Source organism: Cannabis sativa, chromosome X (genome assembly GCF_029168945.1).
Source record: "Cannabis sativa cultivar Pink pepper isolate KNU-18-1 chromosome X, ASM2916894v1, whole genome shotgun sequence".
NCBI classification, from domain to species: domain Eukaryota; kingdom Viridiplantae; phylum Streptophyta; class Magnoliopsida; order Rosales; family Cannabaceae; genus Cannabis; species Cannabis sativa.
The window spans coordinates 81,402,373-81,421,106 of record NC_083610.1 but is presented as its reverse complement, the minus strand read 5'-3'; the positions used below and the strand labels follow the sequence as shown (position 1 = coordinate 81,421,106).

The following is an 18,734-nucleotide window of genomic DNA, read 5'->3' as shown; positions in this document are numbered from 1 at the left end:
TCTTCTAAAAAAAAAATAAAAAATTCATGTTTATCTTGATAATTGTATTGTCGTGCTATATCGTGTGACCTGCTAATTAAACGTGTCATGTTTGTATTTAAATTTACGACACACATTAACCATTTCGTCTTATAAATGTCTCAACATAAACACGACAATAAGTAGACGTCAATAAGACAATAATAAACAAGAGTTGAACTTAAAAATGTAAATAACACGAAGATTAAAGTGGTTTGACCGTATTACTGGTAATAACCTACTCAATTTGATATTTTTTATTATCTGATGACTTATATCTAAGAACAGATAAATCTCATGAGCTAATTAAGTTTCTCAAATACAAACTTGAGAAGGAGAGGGAATATGATAGCCCTCTATTTGTACATAGTAACATATATAACAAAAAAAAAACATCAATCAATATATAAACAGTTTATACACACTCAAGATCACAGAATTTAATTAATAAATCAGATAATCATGCAAAGTATGTATATGCCCATATACATAAATATACAAATACATACACACCTTAGAGTTTCTATAGTATTTTTTTATAATTATTTGTATAGTATTTTTTTATAATTATTTGTGAAGAGAAGAATAATAAATAAAGAATAAAAGATATGCAGAGAAATTAGGATTTCATTCAATTGTAAGTTAAAAAAAACTGAAAGAATACAACTAATAAGAAAGTCTTGTATAGTCTACTAACATAAAAGACTAAAATAAAAGAAAAGACTAAAATAACCCTAAATAACTATTCAACACCCTCCCTCAAACTCACAATGCAGCTGTAAGAAGCATCGAGAGTTTGCTAAAAGAAAACGAAAACAAGAAATCGTATGCGACTTAGTAAAAAAGTCAGCAAATTGCAGTGAAGAAAGAACAAAAGGCAAAATAATGGTGCCCAACTTCAGATGGTGATGAGTAAAATGACAATTAATCTCAATATGCTCGGTGCGTTCATGAAAAACCGAGTTGTGAGCAATCTGAATTGCACTTTGATTGTCACAATACATAGGCGTAGGAAAAGAGTGAGTAACACCCATATCTGCAAGTAACCATCTCAACTAAACAATCTCTTTAGTAGTAGATGCCATGCCACGATACTCAGCTTCCGTAGAAGATTGAAAAACAACATACTGCTTCTTGCTCTTCCAAGAAATAAGGGAATCTCCCAAAAAGATACAGAAACCAATGATAGATTTTCAGTCTGTAGGATCACGACCATGATCTACATCATAGTAAGCTCGTAACTCCATAGAGGAGGTGGAAGGCAACAGTAGGCTCTGAAAGATGGTACCCCAAAGTTACCGTAGCGTGATCCGAATTTTTGGCAGTGGACACATGGAATTTAAGTTAACATCCAAGGCCCATTAGTTGGTCCCCCAAAGAAGATAAAGTGGGCCAAGCCCATTTGGACAAGTCCTTCCACGAACGTACCCCAGATCCGTAACCATAGAGCCTTTAACCATTGACAACTCAAGCCTAGAAGCAAGTCCAGTACCGTGAGGCCCGAAGGGTGAGACAGCGTGTTTTCAGAAAACTAGTCCAGTTTTTCTTTTTATTCCTGCACGTAATAAGGAAACAATAGCTGCCAGATCTCGATAGAGGACCGCATCATGCTAAATGGAAAAACTTAACCACATATCAAGCAATTAATTTACAGTTAATTGCCCACAATCAAAGTATACGGTGTTAACCAAATCAAATAAAATTCGATCTACCTAGTCAACAAATTCTCTACTTCGTGGGCTGGACTTTACGAAGCAGCCCAAGTGTGTTATTCACTGTAAGCTCCCCAATAGAGAGAAAAGGGAAACTAAATGTAATTCTCAAACTACTATAAGTACCCCTCAAATCCTATGGATTAAGGGTTGAATTCTCTTGCAAAACTTGCTCAGGTAAACTTGAGAACATATACTCATTGTATTCCTAAAGGTTTTTCAAGCCAAAGAACTACTGAATAACACTAACTCGTGGACTAAGGCTATTTAACGCCCCAACCACGTAAAAAAACTGTTTGTCTTTTTTTTACTTTTTCTCTTTTAATTATTTGTTTATTTAGTTCTTATTATTTATAATCAATTTCCGAAAACAATGGTAAATATTTTGGTACTATTATTGAGAGTTGAAGGAAGCAGTGAGACCATTTATAGATTACATTCAAGTAATCATGGCCCTCACCTGCACAAAGTATGGTCTTCGTTTTACTGCAACTAGCACCAAAGCAGGGGACATTAATGATCCACATGAGGCGACTAGTCGTCAGAAGGGCCACCTGGACGAAGATCATAATCGAGACAATCCTATAATCGAAGATGCGAAATCTAGGGAAAGCAGTTCTGATGATGTTGAAGACAACACTCAAGACACACCCAAGGATATGCTTGTAGACGACCCTCAGGACAAAGTCGCTGATAATAATGTTAGAAAGAAGAACCAACTTGGCGAGTCAGAACCTGTGGTCATCATATGGCTAAATAACTTCAACTGGCAGAAAGCGGGTTGACCCGACATGATCAATTCAAGGAGTTGCTGCTCACAAAGATTACAAGAATGGAGGCGGTAATGACTGCCCTGACCAAAAAGGCTCCTAACGTACAAGCTTCTCCAACAACTGATGCCCTTAAAATAGTAGATCCAAAAGATTCTAAAACCTCACGCATTTGCAAAGACAAAGGCAAATGGATAGCCGTCGAAGATCCAAAGAAGACTCATTCCATCAAGCAGCATAAAAAGTTATAACCTTTCTCAACTCTTAATATCAGGCAAAGAGTTTTAAAGGCATCAAAAGTGTCAGATTTTTCTCTTAAGAAATCTACCCAAGTAAAGCGAGAGAAATCATCAACACACACAAAGATATATCGTTTACCATTCAAACTTTCAACTTGGATTGGACCCATAAGATCCATGTGAAGCAATTCCAATACTTTTGAGGTATTGATATCAGACACAGGCTTGTGAGTGATTTTTAATTGCTTCCCAAGTTGACACGGTTCACACTTACCTTCACTTTCCTTACCAAGCTTGGGAAGTCCTCGAACAATACCTGCATTTGACAATTTTTTCAGGTTTTTAAAATTAATATGCCCAAGCTTGGCATGCCACAGATCTGTGTTGTTGTTGATAGCTGAATGACAAGTAAACACAGGGGTTAGAGTGTAACAGTTATCATTGGATCGAAATCCTTGCAAGATACATTCATTGTCATCATTCAGAACATAACAATGATCATTATCAAAAGAAACAGTAAACCCTTGATCACAAATTTGACTGATGCTAAGTAAATTAGCCCTCAATCCTTCAACTAACATCACATTTTTCAGTCTAGGTAACCCTTCAAAATTTAGAGTTCCCATACCAACAACTTTTCCAGATAGGCCATTACCAAAAGTGACTTCTCCACATTGCATAGGTCGAATGTTAGTCAAAAAGTCCTTGTCACCTGTCATATGTCTAGAGCAACCACTGTCAAAATACCACATTTGAGAAGCACCAGTTTTATCAGAAAAACCAGCTAGACAATTCTTTTTCACCCATATTTGTTTCAAACCTTTATGTTTCTTTTGAGATTTTTCCAAATTATCAAAATAATTTGTTTTAAACAGATTTTTCAACGTGAAACATTTAGGTCTGATATGTCCTTTTCTACCACAAAAATGACAAGTGGGAACAAATCTTTTTACCTGAGATCTTACTCTTTTCGATAATCCTGGAGATTTTGCAGCATCAGAAACTGCTCTTGCTGTAACAGGCTGTGAAATTGTTACAGCAGACTTTGTAGCCTCAAAGTGATTCGTTGGAACATTAGATTTTACAAACTTCGTGACTCCAGAACTTTCCATTCCACTTGAACCAAGGCCTGCGAACCCTCTTCGACCTGCATTCTGAGCTTTTTCAAAAATAGAAGATCCAGGGTTAAGCATTTGAACATTTTTCTTGAAATTTTCAAGTTCCTTCTTTAAGAGAGTGATTTTTTCATTTTTATCACAAAAACTTGTCTCATACTCTTTTATTTTCAAATCACACATTTTAATCTGATGAGACAATTTTTTATTCAATTTATTCAACTCTCTATTTTCAGAAGCAACCTGAATCCATTTCTCATACATGACTTTGTATGATTCAGCAAGAGACTCTTCACAGATTTCAAACTCATCTGAATCTGATTCCTCTTGTTCGGTGGTATTATTTAGACATACCAATCTAGCTTTCACCTGTGAATCACACAACACATTAGACATAACAGAGGTTAGGGCAACATTTTCAGAATTATCTTCATCACTTTCGGTTTCATCATCACTCCAAGTGATATTGAAACTTTTCTTATTCTTTTTCAAAGTGTTTGCACACTCAGCTTGAATATGCCCAAAACCTTCACATTCCCTGCACTGAATTCCCTTTTTGTTAGAAACAGATGGTTTAATAAAAGTATTACCTTTTGAACCTTTCGAAATATTCTTTTTATTTCCCATCTTTTTCATATATTTTTGAAAATTCTTAGTTAATAAAGCAATCTCATCATCACATTCACTATCAGAATTTTCATTATCAGCAACTTTCAACGCAATACTTTTACCTTTATCAGCAATGGATTTGGGTTTGTCCTTTTGTTTAATCTGTTGATTTAATTCAAAAGTACGTAAGGAACCCATCAATTCTTCTACCTTCATAGTGCTAAAATCTTTAGCTTCCTCCATTGCCAAAAGTTTAGTATCAAACCTTTCTAGAAGTACTCTAACAATTTTTCTCACAAGAACAGAATCATCAAGCTTTTCTCCAAGAGCAAAATATTCATTAGCAATGTCAGATAATTTTTCATAAAATTCAGTTAAAGTTTCATTATCAGACATTCTAAGCTCATCAAATTTAGTTTGAAGCATGATAAATCTAGATCTTTTCACATCAGAGGTTCCTTCAAACTGAGTTTGAAGGATCTCCCAAGCTTCCTTAGCAGAAACACAAGATGATATAAGTTTAATGTAACCCTCACCTACACCATTAAAGATAGCATGCAAGGCTTTGCTATTGTAGGCAGAAAGTTTATCATCTTCAATAGACCATTCCAGTTCAGATTTTATAGTAGTATTACCTGAAGAATCTGTCTCAACTGGAAGAGACCAACCTGAAAGAGCCATTCTCCAAGCTTTCTCATCTTGAGATTTGATGAAGGCTCTCATTCTAACTTTCCAATAAGGATAGTTAGAGTCATTAAGCAACGGTGGTCTAGAAATAGAACTTCCTTCTGCAAAAAATGACATTTTAACACAAAAACGTTATAGGACCACACTAAGAGTTTAGTGTCCCGCTCTGATACCAATTGAATAACCGTGTTTTTGCAAATGTCAGTTGTATATAAGAAAATATAAAAACTGTAAGCGTTTGCAGCAGCAGAAAGTAATTCTGCTACAAAGAACGAGCGAGAATATAAAATATTTGCAGAAAAATAAATAACTTGACACAAGAGATTTATACGTGGTATCAGTGTTCTCACGAACACTCCTAGTCCACGGGGCCACGCCCAGAGAATGAAATCAATTAATAAAGTATCAAAATTACAAAGACAATTGACTTAAACAAGTTTAGACTCCCTCTAAAGAATTGCCGCAATCCTTTGTAATCCACTTTATGAATCTGACTTCTTGAAACACCTTCAAGCCCGAACTCCCTTCGTCTTTGAAGTGTGAGTGCTTACTTCCTCCCGAAGTAAGGCTTCAACAAGTCTTCTCCCGAAGACCAAGTGCTTACTTCCTCCCGAAGTAAGGCTTTATCAAGTCTTCTCCCGAAGACCAAGTGCTTACTTCCTCCCGAAGTAAGGCTTTATCAAGTCTTCTCTTGAAGACCAATCTCTTGTTCAGTCAAGTAGTTCTTCACAACCTCTAGGATAGAGTAAGAACAGAAATAGAACAACTAGAACCTAGATGAACAACTAGGCTCTCACAAAACAAAGAAAGACTCTCTTCTCTTAAAAGATAAATGCAAAAAATGAATAATGGAAGAGGTAATTCGAATGGTTGCTCTCTAAGCTCTATTTATAGACCATAGAAACCAAAGAGGCAACCACAAGTTCGAATTAGCAGCTATACAAAAACTTTCCAAAAGAAACACGATCTGCTACATCAGATTCGGATGCTGACGCAGCAGATCTGACCAGAGACGGGAAACTTACTAAAATCGGGTCCGATCTTCTATCAATGCTTGATTCCTGCCAAAAACAGATTAGATATTCTGATTGTATCAAGATACAATTGAAATCAATAAGGAAAAGGCAATAATCAAAGTTTCCCTAAAAAAGACAACTTTCCAAAAGAGAATTCCTTCTCTTTTGAGAAGTTTTCAACAAAGGAAAGTTCAGCTGAAAGTGCAACTTTCCAAACAAGGAAAATGGCAACTAAAACACCGAATTTAAAAAGAAGAAATCGAAAATGAATGCATAGCAATCTTACCATAAAATGGAAAAATTATTTTGTCACCTAACTTGCCAAAAAAGGACTTTACAGTTGTTCAAGTTATTAATGAGGAGAGTCATATGCCATCACAATTTGGAATGTTAGTACAAGATTGTCGTATGATGGTATCTCTTCTGAACAATGTGTTAATTTCTTTTGTTAAACGATCTGTAAATAGGGTTGCTTATTGTGTTGCGAGACAGTCTTGTTTTTAGTCAGATTGTATCTTTAGCGAGCTTAATGCTTCTTCTGATTTAATATCTATTGTAATGGATGAACGTTCTCGTAAAATAAAAATCTCCACTTCAAAAAAAAAAAAAATGCTTTGCATATTAATGTTACCTATGGCAAAACTAAAGGATTTTTTAGTAATTTAATTGGTAATAGATAATAGAAAATAACATAATAATTTATAGTAGTTCCTAGTAACTACCTAATCCTAACCTATAATTACAATAAATATTAACACATATTTTAGAAAACATTTTCTATAATAAGCATTTTAAGCTATAAAATGATAAGAAAAGTAAATTTTTTAGTTTGAATTGGTGGAATCTAGTACTTTAGGGGTTAGTATTCTTATTATTCTTATTGAAACTAAGAAATATAAGTCTGTCATCACCAGAATAAATAAAGTATTCTAAAAAAAACTTGCTAGTGAAAAAAGACCTCCTAAAAATAAGAGATAGAGGGCTAAAGAGAGATCAAAAAGGATCATTTGTGTATAACCCAACATAATCTCAAATGTTATCAATTTTGATACGTAGACCAATTGATACATTACAAGCAAAAGTTTCTAAATTCATAGAAATACATAAAACAACATATGTTAGAAAATAATATAAAATAATATAAAGTAAATGAAAAGAAAGAAGAAGAAGATGAAGAGAGAAAGAGAAAGTGAATGAGAATTTCTGAGTTGTTTATTCCAATGGGGTGAACCCCTATTTATACAAATACAAGAGTGAGATATTAAGAAACTAAGAAAAAGGGAAACTAAGGAAAAGAGAAATGTTGATTACAATTCATGGTAATAAATAAAAGATTTGGACATCCACATAATTATTAATATTTATAACACTCCCCCTTGGATGTCCATAATAGCTGTCTTATTAAAAATCTTGCTGAAAACTTGGTCAAAGGAAAAAGAGTATAGTGTAAACTAACTCTCTCCCCCTCATTTAGGCATTTGTGGAGATCTTCTAATCGACGGATTTCGATCTTGTCTGCCATCTTCTCAAATGTTGATGTTGGTAATAACTTTGTGAATAAGTTTGTAAGATTGACACTTGATTGAATATGTTGAACACCAATATGCATTTTCTTGAAGCGTATAAAGAAGAATTTCGTGAAATGTGTTCTAACTCTATCTCCTTCAATGTACCTCCTTTTAGTTGAACGATGCAAGCAATATTATCCATAGAGAATTGCTTGGGTTGATACTTCTTTATTGAGTGCAATCCATATGTTTCCCGAATATGCTATGCCAATGATCTCACTCACACACATTCTCTACTTGCTTCATAAAATGCAAGTATGTTAACATGATTTATAGTTGTCTCGTTAAAAACCTTGCCAGGAAAACCCAGTGGGACAAAATCTGAGTTAGGGAAAAGAGTACAATATATATTTCATATTCATAATTATTTGCAAGTTGCCTCGTTAAAAACCTTGCCAGGAAAACCCATTGGGACAAAACCTGAACTAAGGGAAAAAGAGTGCAACATGAATATGTCTCCCCCTCATGCACATATGATCCATAATTCTTTTGGTGATAATATATCTCATAAGATTATTGTTATCACTTTTAAAATATCACCATATATAATCTTTCATCATATATTTTCTATAACTCTTCCAGAGTATGTATGGACTTCTAAATTATAGATGAGGGGTTCGTGGAACATTAGTCTTTATCCAACTAATTGTATCATTCATGTGTGTACACAACTTTGTTCATACGAAAATTTAACATTTCAAGTAGATATGAACATAACACATTAATGGTACTATAAATTTTCATTTGTGACAATCATGGTACTCCGAGACCATATATTTATTCCATCTTGTTTTATGATCTTAGTTTCCATATCAAATGATCATATATCTATAATTCTTGATACATATGAAGTACTTCAGGACTTCAATACTAATGAACAAACTTTATACATCAATATTTCTCGAAATACAAAAGAAATAAAAGTTTGTTCTTCAATTAATCAAAAACTCTTCAAGAGTCTATCACAACGTATAATTTACGTATTTATATTGCATAGACAACCATAGGTATTTTTCAAATAATAATTTACTTACATGTCTTTATTTCATACAAAGATCTTTGTCATATAGTGCGCGCGACTTTGAATTTATATCACTTAAGACATGTATTAAATTCTTCTAGAATTTTTAGATAAGGCTTATTTCAAATTCTCACTATATTAGGAGCTCCAAATAAATAATCTTTTGTTGCAACATTTATGTGACGCTTATAAATCCTCATAAAATATATTCCAGGCTATAATCAAATCATGATTATATTTTCTCAATATTTAAGCCTTACTTCAATCAATCTCATGTCTATGCAAGCTTTGTACAACAATTCATTATGTACAAATACATATATGCAAATTACTCATTAGAAATATTTATTTGCACACCCTACAGGTCTTACTTCACTTTATGTGAGTAAATTTGCCTGGATTGCGTCATAATATTTTGGCCAAAAATCAAAATGTATGTCGATGATTCTCGACAAATCTAATACCATGATCCTTGCTATCTCATGTTAGTTTATTGCATATGCAAACATTCAATATTTATTGTCGACAAAAATTTCAATAAATGATAATTTCCTCCCATATTGACATAACTTATAGAGATCTCTTTAAATTACATATTTTTCAAATATGTTTATCATTTATAGGTACCTATATAGAATCACTTCAGGGATTCAATTATGATCAAATGTGTTATGTCTAACTTCTCTTGGGAGTCTTTTCGAGTACCGTTTTCATCACGGTTATCATTTTAATACTTTATAACATTAAGGTATCTCCATGAGTACCTCTAGATTTAACAACTTCAGGGCAAATCAAATGAACATTTATTAATAATTTCTACATTGTTCATTTACGCTTCAGGCGTTTTCAACTCATTCTATCTCAACTTTGAATAATATTGATTTGCAGTTGGTATATATCATTTTGAACTATATTGTTCTTATATACTTTGTGCAAGGATCATTTTTCAAAAATTATCATCGATCCCAACTGCTTCTCTCCCCCTGATCGAGAGAATTTTTAAAAATTGTGATATCTAATAATATTAATATACCTGTAGGGATTTCAGTATATCACAATGAATCAATATTTGTTTAAACTCATATATACTATATGACATTGAACTTCAGGTTCAATAACTTCAGTTTCAAGTTCAATACTTATGAACTTAATTCATTTCTAAGAATGAGTCATACGTGTATAATTAGAAATACATAAATTTACACATTTTGTAAATGCATGATCATATAATCTTATCACATCGATAAGAAATTATGCAATAAAAATCTAACAATGGCTCAAGATTGTTAAGAAAATATAATTTAAATATTTTCTATGTGGAAATATATGCACATTCTTCTTTTGAGCCTTATAAATAACAATGAGAAGAATCTTCTCGTTCTTCAACAAAATTTAGTCAAATTCTTTGATAATTTATTGCATATGATTGATCATGTCAAAATAATTCAATTCATGAACTTCAGGTTCACTATAATTTGTATTTCAATGAAACTTTCAAAATGTAATGTAAATTCATTACAACATAATCATTACAAGTTTCATTTTTATATACACGAATAATATAATTATATTATTCTCCAAAACATATACACTCTTCAGGAATCACTATCATCAATTCAATGATGTGTATAATTTAAAAGATACATGACAACTTCATCATGTTATTGTAATGGTCAAATAGATATAACCATAACATATCATTCATTTTTCCTGATATCTTTTTAACAAGTCGTCTAATTTATTAATAGACTATTCATCAGTCTAATTATCATGACTTGATATATTATATATTTAAATGTACAACAAGTACATATAATAAGTTATTTATTATCACTTTCATAACTAGATAAAAGTTACACATCTAGGTACATACAAAGATATTTTACTACTCAAAGTAGCAATTGTATGTAAGACTTCTTCAGGAAGCTTTTCAACTAATCATTTTGTGATTCTTTATCACTTTGATTATATTGGATCACTAACAAATATTAGTAAATTATATATCCACTTTTGGAAATATGCAAACTGAATTATATGGTAACTATATATTTACATATCATGTACCAACAATAGTTTGAAACTATTGATTTCAAGAAATAATAAAATATGTATATATTAATTTGCTTCTGGCATTACCAATATATGTGAAATCTATATTCTTTGAAATAGAATTTCATGCATATTCATTCTCTTTAGGTAATGATATTTAAATATTCTAAATGTACAATAAGTTTGTACAATTCACATTCTATTAAATAATCAAATATACTTTTATCTTGATTATAAGTGTGTCCGTACTACAAGTACGCGACCACTATTATTCAATTCCACACATGATATATAGATTTCATGCACTTTGATTGTGTGTGGTATCTCATCTTTTGGTTGTTTCTACTTTTTTCTGAAAATATTTGAGTAGTAAATAATGTCATTGATTATTTAAAATCATTACATTCACTTCGGGGAATGACGTTGAACAAGTAGAACATTATTATAAATTTCTTAAAAATTTATTACTTGTTCATCCATAAAAATATAAGAAATTATTCAACAATTTCTTTTACGATATTTCAAAGAATATATGAATGCAATTTTTGCATAGTCTCTAAGATGTATGCAAAATTTAATCTTTAATATATGTCAGATTCAATAATTTCTAACATTGCAAGTAATAACAATGTATAATAACATGACTAATACGAGGAATCTTTAGAAGTAATTGACTTCAATTCGTATCATTCTCTGCAGGGAATGATGAACAATAAATACATGCCTCATGTATTTAAATAACATTAGTCATGCTCATTGTTATTCTTATACTTTGATGTTTCAATGCAATTTTCTTAACATTCTTTTTAGGTATTCAAAACCCACTATAAAATTGCATCAATTATAATCATTTTTAATGATTCTTTAGTTGTATTCACATAAATACAACCATTTTTTTTTTGACAAATATAAAACATTTACTTCAGGAAATGTTTGTCAAAATCTATATCGATATTAGATTACTTTTCATTGTCCTCAAAGAATACAAGAACATATATATAAATATGTATTCATCTCTTTCATTATATATCCATCAACTATATAATGAATATTACGTTTGCATAATCTTCAGGATATATGCAAGATTTTATTGAGGACGCATAATCATCAGGATATATGCAATATTTTATCGAGGATGCATAATCTTCGGGATATATACAATTTTTTATCGATGATGCATAATCTTCAGGATATATGCAATATTTTATCGATGATGCATAATCTTCAGGATATATGCAATATTTTATCGACGATGCATAATCTTTAGGATATATGCAATATTTTATCGATGATGCATAATCTTTAGGATATATGCAATATTTTATCGATAATACATAATCTTTTGGATATATGTATAATTTATATAGATTTTCTCTATCATATCATAGGCGCACATATATTGTAAATATTATGAATGATAAGAACATAATATATATATATATGAAATTAATAATAAATATATAAAAACATATACATACATATATAATATATAGATATATAGATAAAAAGAAAAAGGAAACCAAATGATTCTTGAAATTGTTTCAGTCAGATGAGTATATATATAAATATATATTTAGTGTATCGTGACTTTGAAACAATTCAAGAACTTTAACAAAATACTTACATTGGGTCTTAGGCAGAGATTCATGCTTGAAGCTTGAGCAGAGACTCGTGCTGATAACGTGTTATAAAATAATATAAAATAATATAAAGTAAATGAAAAGAAAGAAGAAGAAGATGAAGAGAGAAAGAGAAAGTGAATGAGAATTTCTGAGTTGTTTATTCCAATGGGGTGAACCCCTATTTATACAAATACAAGAGTGAGATATTAAGAAACTAAGAAAAAGGGAAACTAAGGAAAAGAGAAATGTTGATTACAATTCATGGTAATAAATAAAAGATTTGGACATCCACATAATTATTAATAACAACATATAAATTATCATGTTTATATATCCATCATTTAAGTCTCTAAGAATTATTCTTTTAATTACATATCTAATTTATGAACCCATACATAAGCATACATGTATGTTTGTTTGAGTAATAGCAATGCTATTTTCTAATATCATGTTAAGAATTGTTAGAATTTTTAGAAGAATATATCCTTCATTTGATGAGAAATAAAAAAGAAATATTGAAAATTCAAGTGGCTGAAGTTAAAACAGCTACTTTCAAGGTAATAGGGAGAAAAACAGAATAACGGTAGCAGGAGTGTCAAAGTCGAAAAATGTTAGCAAATAGTTTTAAGAATGAACCAAACGTAACAAAAATGGGACATTTGCAAAGATTTTTATAGTGCAATTGTAATTTTTTTAAAAAAAAAAAATAAATAAAAAAATTGAAGTAAAAAGATTTACAGGAGTCTTAGTTGTGAGAAAAAATTTCAATTTATTCATAAATAAATAAATCGTTGGTGGGTAATTGTTAAGCATTATATATCAATAAATATATAAATATATGAGAGCAATTTTAATGAGTATTACCCTTGAATGGATAATATTAGAAAAAATTAAATTTTTATATAATTGTTTTATTTAATTAGAAAAAAAAATCTCATTTTTACATTATATAAGATTGGCTTGTTCTATCGGTTGAAAAAAAAGTTAAGAAAAAAAATTGACAAAAAAAATCAAAAAAATTGAGTTTGACTTAAATATTTTATATGTAAACATATTATATAGTGTAAAAAAAGATATATTTATATATTTATATATTTTTATAATTAAGTAGCTAAATTAAGTATAAAAATTCAAATTTTTTTTATATTATTTGTTATTGGATCAAAATTTAGTTTAATATTTTAAAATCAATATTTATAATTAAATTTATTTAATCACTATCTAATTGAGAAGTGTTATATATATATGGAACACTTCTTAATGGGTATTACTCATTTATGCTTACTAAATAAATTTAACTATAAATATTAATTTTAAAAATATTAAATTATTAGATTTTGATCCAATAACAAATAATAAAACAGAAACTTTAATACTTATGCTTAGTTTAGCTACTTAATTAAAATAATATCAAAAATATCTTTTTTTACACTGTATCAAAAATATATTTAGATACAAAATATTTAAGTCAAACTCAATTTTTTTTAATCTTTTTTTTTTTTTGCTAAAAAACTTTTTTTCTTAATATTTTTTCGAGTTGATGGAACAACCCTAACTTATATAATGTAAAAATGAGAGATTAAACTAATTAGATAAAAAAAAAATTAAGCTTAAATATTTAAATCTATCTATTCATGGATAATATCCGTTAAGATTGTACTCATATAAATATAGGGATATGATTTTGTCCTGTTATTGTACTTTCACGGATTGTAATCCGTGATGTACGGCAGCCGTCAGATGAGGGAGTTATTTGATTTGACGGTTGAGATTGATCTACGGGTAATTAGGATTAAAAAGTAGAAACGTACCCTAACACTCATTTAATGTACCCTGAGACTCATCTAATGTATTACGGAATACATTCCGTGAAAGTACATCACGGGACAAAATCATATTCAAATAAATCATATCCGTGAATAGTAACCCATATATATTGAGGGGTATTGTTAAACGTTGTACAACCTCACTAATCTTTATTCTATGCCAACGTCATTAATAATTTTGATATTATAATAATTGTTATCATTATTACAAGCTGGACTTTTGTAGCCATGGTGTCGAGCAACGCAGAATCTGCACAAAATTCTTCAATGATTACACTCGTTGAGCCATAAAATAATATCTCAAGCTAAACTAAACTAAACCAACTTAATATATTTATTTCAAAAAAAAAAAAAAAAAAAAAAAAAAAACCAACCTAATATATGAAATGATTGATCCTTATTAGCTTAAGAATAGATAATAAAAAAATTATTATATGCATTGGATTCTTGTACGTAGTAAATTAACTAACCTTTTTGAGATTTACACTATATACTCTATACTATAAATTATGAGTGAGTGAGTGAATGTGTATGTGTGTGTGGTTAAATTAAAAGCAGAAAAAAGAATGAGATATCAGTATATAGATAAAATGACATCATATTCCAGCATCCTTGTAATGTACACACAACTTTTTCAAAGCAAAAAGTAGAAAATATTATTTAATACTCAACAAAAGCTTTGTTTTGTGGTGATGAAATGATGATCTTGTTATTTTATATTCAGGAAATGAAAAGTGGGTTTGAACTAAAGTACTGAATTAAAATGCAGAAAATGGGTTGAAAACAACACAAGGAGTTGGGCTGTCATATTCGGTGGTGGTTGAGACTTGAGAGAGAGAGAGAGAGAGAGAGAGAGAGAGAGAGAGAGAGAGAGAGAGAGAGAGAGAGAGAGAGACCCTTAATTGTAATTTTGGCTTCAGTTTTAATTATTCATTGGTTAGTATACAATTAATTGTGTATTGTTTATTCTTTGATTGTTGTATTAGTTAGTCTTTTTCTTTAAGTAATTGATAATTCAGCACCAAATATGGATATCAGGAACCAAAATCTGAATGACCCACCTGACAAAAGCTGAGCTGAGATCTCACGTATGATATGATATTTATATATATATATATAGCTCAAAGTATAAAGTTACAATAACTTAAACTTGAATCAAGGTTGATTGTATAAACTACTATTAACTAAAACTAAAAGCTTTCAAGTCAAGAAAGCCCTTTTTAACTAAGCTGGGTTAATCAAATTTTAAAAGATACATTAATACATTTGAAGCTTAGCTTTAAGAATACTTCATTTATTATTTTTATTATTGTATTATAATATCTTTACTAGGAGTAGAAGCTGGCCTAACTTGTCTGAATTGGCTGGACTAAAATGTAAAGAAGATTCCTCAACAGAACACAATGAATATCATTGAAGCATCATCCATAACGACATCTCCTTTACTCTATACTGTGAAATAATTTAATATGAGCAAGAAGAAGAATACATAGCCAATTAGTCTGAACTCTATATGAAAGGAGAAAGAGGATTTCCCTTTTGGTATTTCTAATATGTTACAGACAATAAACTGAAGAGGGGAGAAAAAAATCTTGCCTTTTTTTTTTTTTTACATTTGGAGAAGAACTTCTAAAAAAAAGTTTCAATTGGGAATGATAGAATCTTTTCCATTGCCATACCTTGTAAACATAAATCTCCCTGTTGAAATAGATCTTCTCATAGCAAGAGGACTCCTTACCATGTTGAGAACTCCACTTCTCTCAATGGGTTTGAAATGTTGTTCTCCTTTTGAGTAATTTGATGAGGTACCAATTCCCCTTGACAACAATTCAAGATCTTTCTCAATCTGAATAATCAAGTCATCATCATCATCATCATCATCATCATCACTAGCTCGCAATATATCAGCAACTGAAAGACGATTATCATTACAAAAATTATGACAATTTAAGGACACTGATCTCCTGAGTGGTTGAATCTGAATCCCTTCATCTCCAAATCCACGATGTGTTGCTTGATCCTGATTAAAGTCCCCAGTTGGGGTCTTTGGTTCTTCTCCTTCCACCTCTTGTACAAAACCCGAATCGGAATCCCGAACAACAATCACAACAGCCTCGTTGCTTCTGCTCTGGTACTCCATAACAGAAGAGACAGTACTCAACTCAAGTTGAGGCATTACACCAGTAACAAAGGGTGCAATATTGGATCGGCAAAGAGGACAACTGGAATGAGATTTCAACCAAGTATCAATACAAGGAACATGGAAAGCATGATTACATTTAGGAAGCAATCTAAGACCCTCGTTTTCTTCGAACTCACTAAGACAAACAGAGCAATCAGAACCTTCAACCAACCCATCCCCTTTCTTGTACTTGTAAACCTTAATTGACTTGATCAAACCCTCTTCCAGTCCAGATGAAGGAGACTGACAAGAAGGGTCAGAAGAAGGAGTGGTCTGGTGAGGATTACTGGTGTTTGCAGTGTCAGTTCCAGCCGAAACGTCGTCGTTTCCACCGCCACGGCAGCGTCGGCAGTACTTTGAGATGATGGTGTAGTAACTCAACAAGATGAAGGCACTAGCCAAGATGCCGATTACAGCTATGATGAGAGGAGAGAAGTCAGTGGAAGAAGAGTCGTGGTCGTGGTCTGAGATATCATATTGGTCGGGAAAGTCGAAAGGAGGTGGCGGTGGGTAGACTATGTAGCACCACTGAGGGCAGTAGACACTGCAGAGGCCTTGGGAGCAATCTCTGTATGTATCGTATGGCGCAAATGGATTTGGGTTGCTGCCACCAACACCAACAGATCCCATCTCCACAAGAAAAGATTATTAGATAGATCTTGTAAAGATTGTAATTTTATTTGCTGGGTATTTGTTGTTGTTGTTGTTCATGATAATATTCTTTCTGAAGAGAGAGAGATGGGAAAGTTGAGGTTGAAGAGGTGGGGCAATGAATGAATGTGTCTTCTACTTATCATCTTTAGTTTTCTTTTCTTTTCTTTTCTTTTCTTTTTGTTATTTATTCTTCTTTTGCTACTTTTTGTTTGTTCATTGGGAATTGTCGTTTAGGGAGGGTGGGATGTGTCTGTTGACTAAAAATAAATTGAAGTAAATTAAATTAGAAAAGGTGTAGAAGTAAAAAAAATTATTTTGGTTAGGTTAATTAGTGGGTGAGAGAGAGTGTATGGTAGAGTAGAGTAGAATAGTGTTGTGCCAAGCTAGTCCTGCCCATATTTATTAGTGTTTAAAAAAAAATGAGTCGTATCATGTTCTGTCACAAAAAAAAAATATGAGTACTGCTAATATTTTTAAAAGGTAAGTCTGTTACGACTTATAGGCTTAGTATTTTTGTGTTGTATTTGAATTTGTGTCGTATTTTACTTGTATGGGCTAGTATTTTTTAAACAAGTCATACTGCTTTATACCATTACTAAAGTATGTGTATATTTTATAACTTTAATTAGATTTATATAATTTTTCAACAATATTTTACAAACAATCATATAAAAAATTATTTGCATCAGTGGAATTTTCATATTTACTTATAAATACTCAAATTTTTATGTCACATTACATACATAAATTAATATATAATATAAGCTTTTCATATTTTAATAGTTTTAATTATAGAATTATAAAATTCTTATATTAAAGTTTTATTATTAATTTAACTTATATATAATTAATAAATTTATATTATTATATAAAGTATAAATTTATCACTTAAGAGCCGTGCGAGATAGAAGTTTCATGCACGGTTTTGAATGAAAGAAAAAAGTGAGGAATCCTCTTTTCAGCTCTGACTCTCCCACTTTAGTTGTTGCTTTTCTTTCTGTTACTTCGAAAGTAGCTGCTTTGTACTTTTCAGGTTTGTTGTGTAATGTGTCTTTTGGATAGTCTATTCGTGCTTATGTATCATATTTTTCGTGTTTCTCATGCCTTATCGATTCGTGCTTAAAAATATATTTTTCGTGTTGTATCATGCTAATTTGTAGTATCATGTTTAAACTCATATTTTTCTGTACCTAATCATGCTCGTGCCTTCTGGACTTATACCAATTTCGTATCGTATCAAAAAATCAAATCCGTATTTACTAGGGCTGTACATCGGTCGGTTTGGGCGGTTTATCCTATATATTTTCTAACTCAATCTAAAGTTCGGGTTGCTAAAATTTAAGTGCGACCCGCCCAATTTTTTTAAAAAAAATCTATAAACTGACCAACGGTTTGGGCGGTTTGGTCGGGTTAACCCGCCCAAACCGGCCAAATTTTTTTTTTTTTTTTAAGTTTTAAAGTCAAAATTAACAAAAATTTTAAAAATAAATTAAAAATATCACATTCCACCAAAGTACAATACCATATATATGACTTTAAAACTAATAATTAAGTATATAAATTTATATTATTATATATTTAATCATTTATGTTATATATAATAAAAACTAAAAAGTTATAAAAAAAGAAAAAATAAAGGTGTAAAA

The 18,734-nt window shown here is 30.8% G+C and overlaps 1 protein-coding gene across 1 annotated transcript; it reads right to left on the bottom strand.

Annotated features, from left to right (window-relative positions):
* Positions 1-15,642: 15,642 nt before the first annotated feature.
* LOC115700031 (RING-H2 finger protein ATL52) lies at positions 15,643-17,270 on the bottom strand. Its single transcript, XM_030627586.2, has one exon. The coding sequence runs from the start codon at positions 17,062-17,064 to the stop codon at positions 15,895-15,897; it is 1,170 nt and encodes a 389-aa protein (XP_030483446.1). The 5' UTR covers positions 17,065-17,270; the 3' UTR covers positions 15,643-15,894.
* Positions 17,271-18,734: the final 1,464 nt, after the last annotated feature.

Coding starts and splice junctions, on each gene's coding strand:
- LOC115700031 (XM_030627586.2), bottom strand. CDS start 17,064: ATGGGATCTGTTGGTGTTGGTGGCAGCAACCCAAATCCATTTGCGCCA.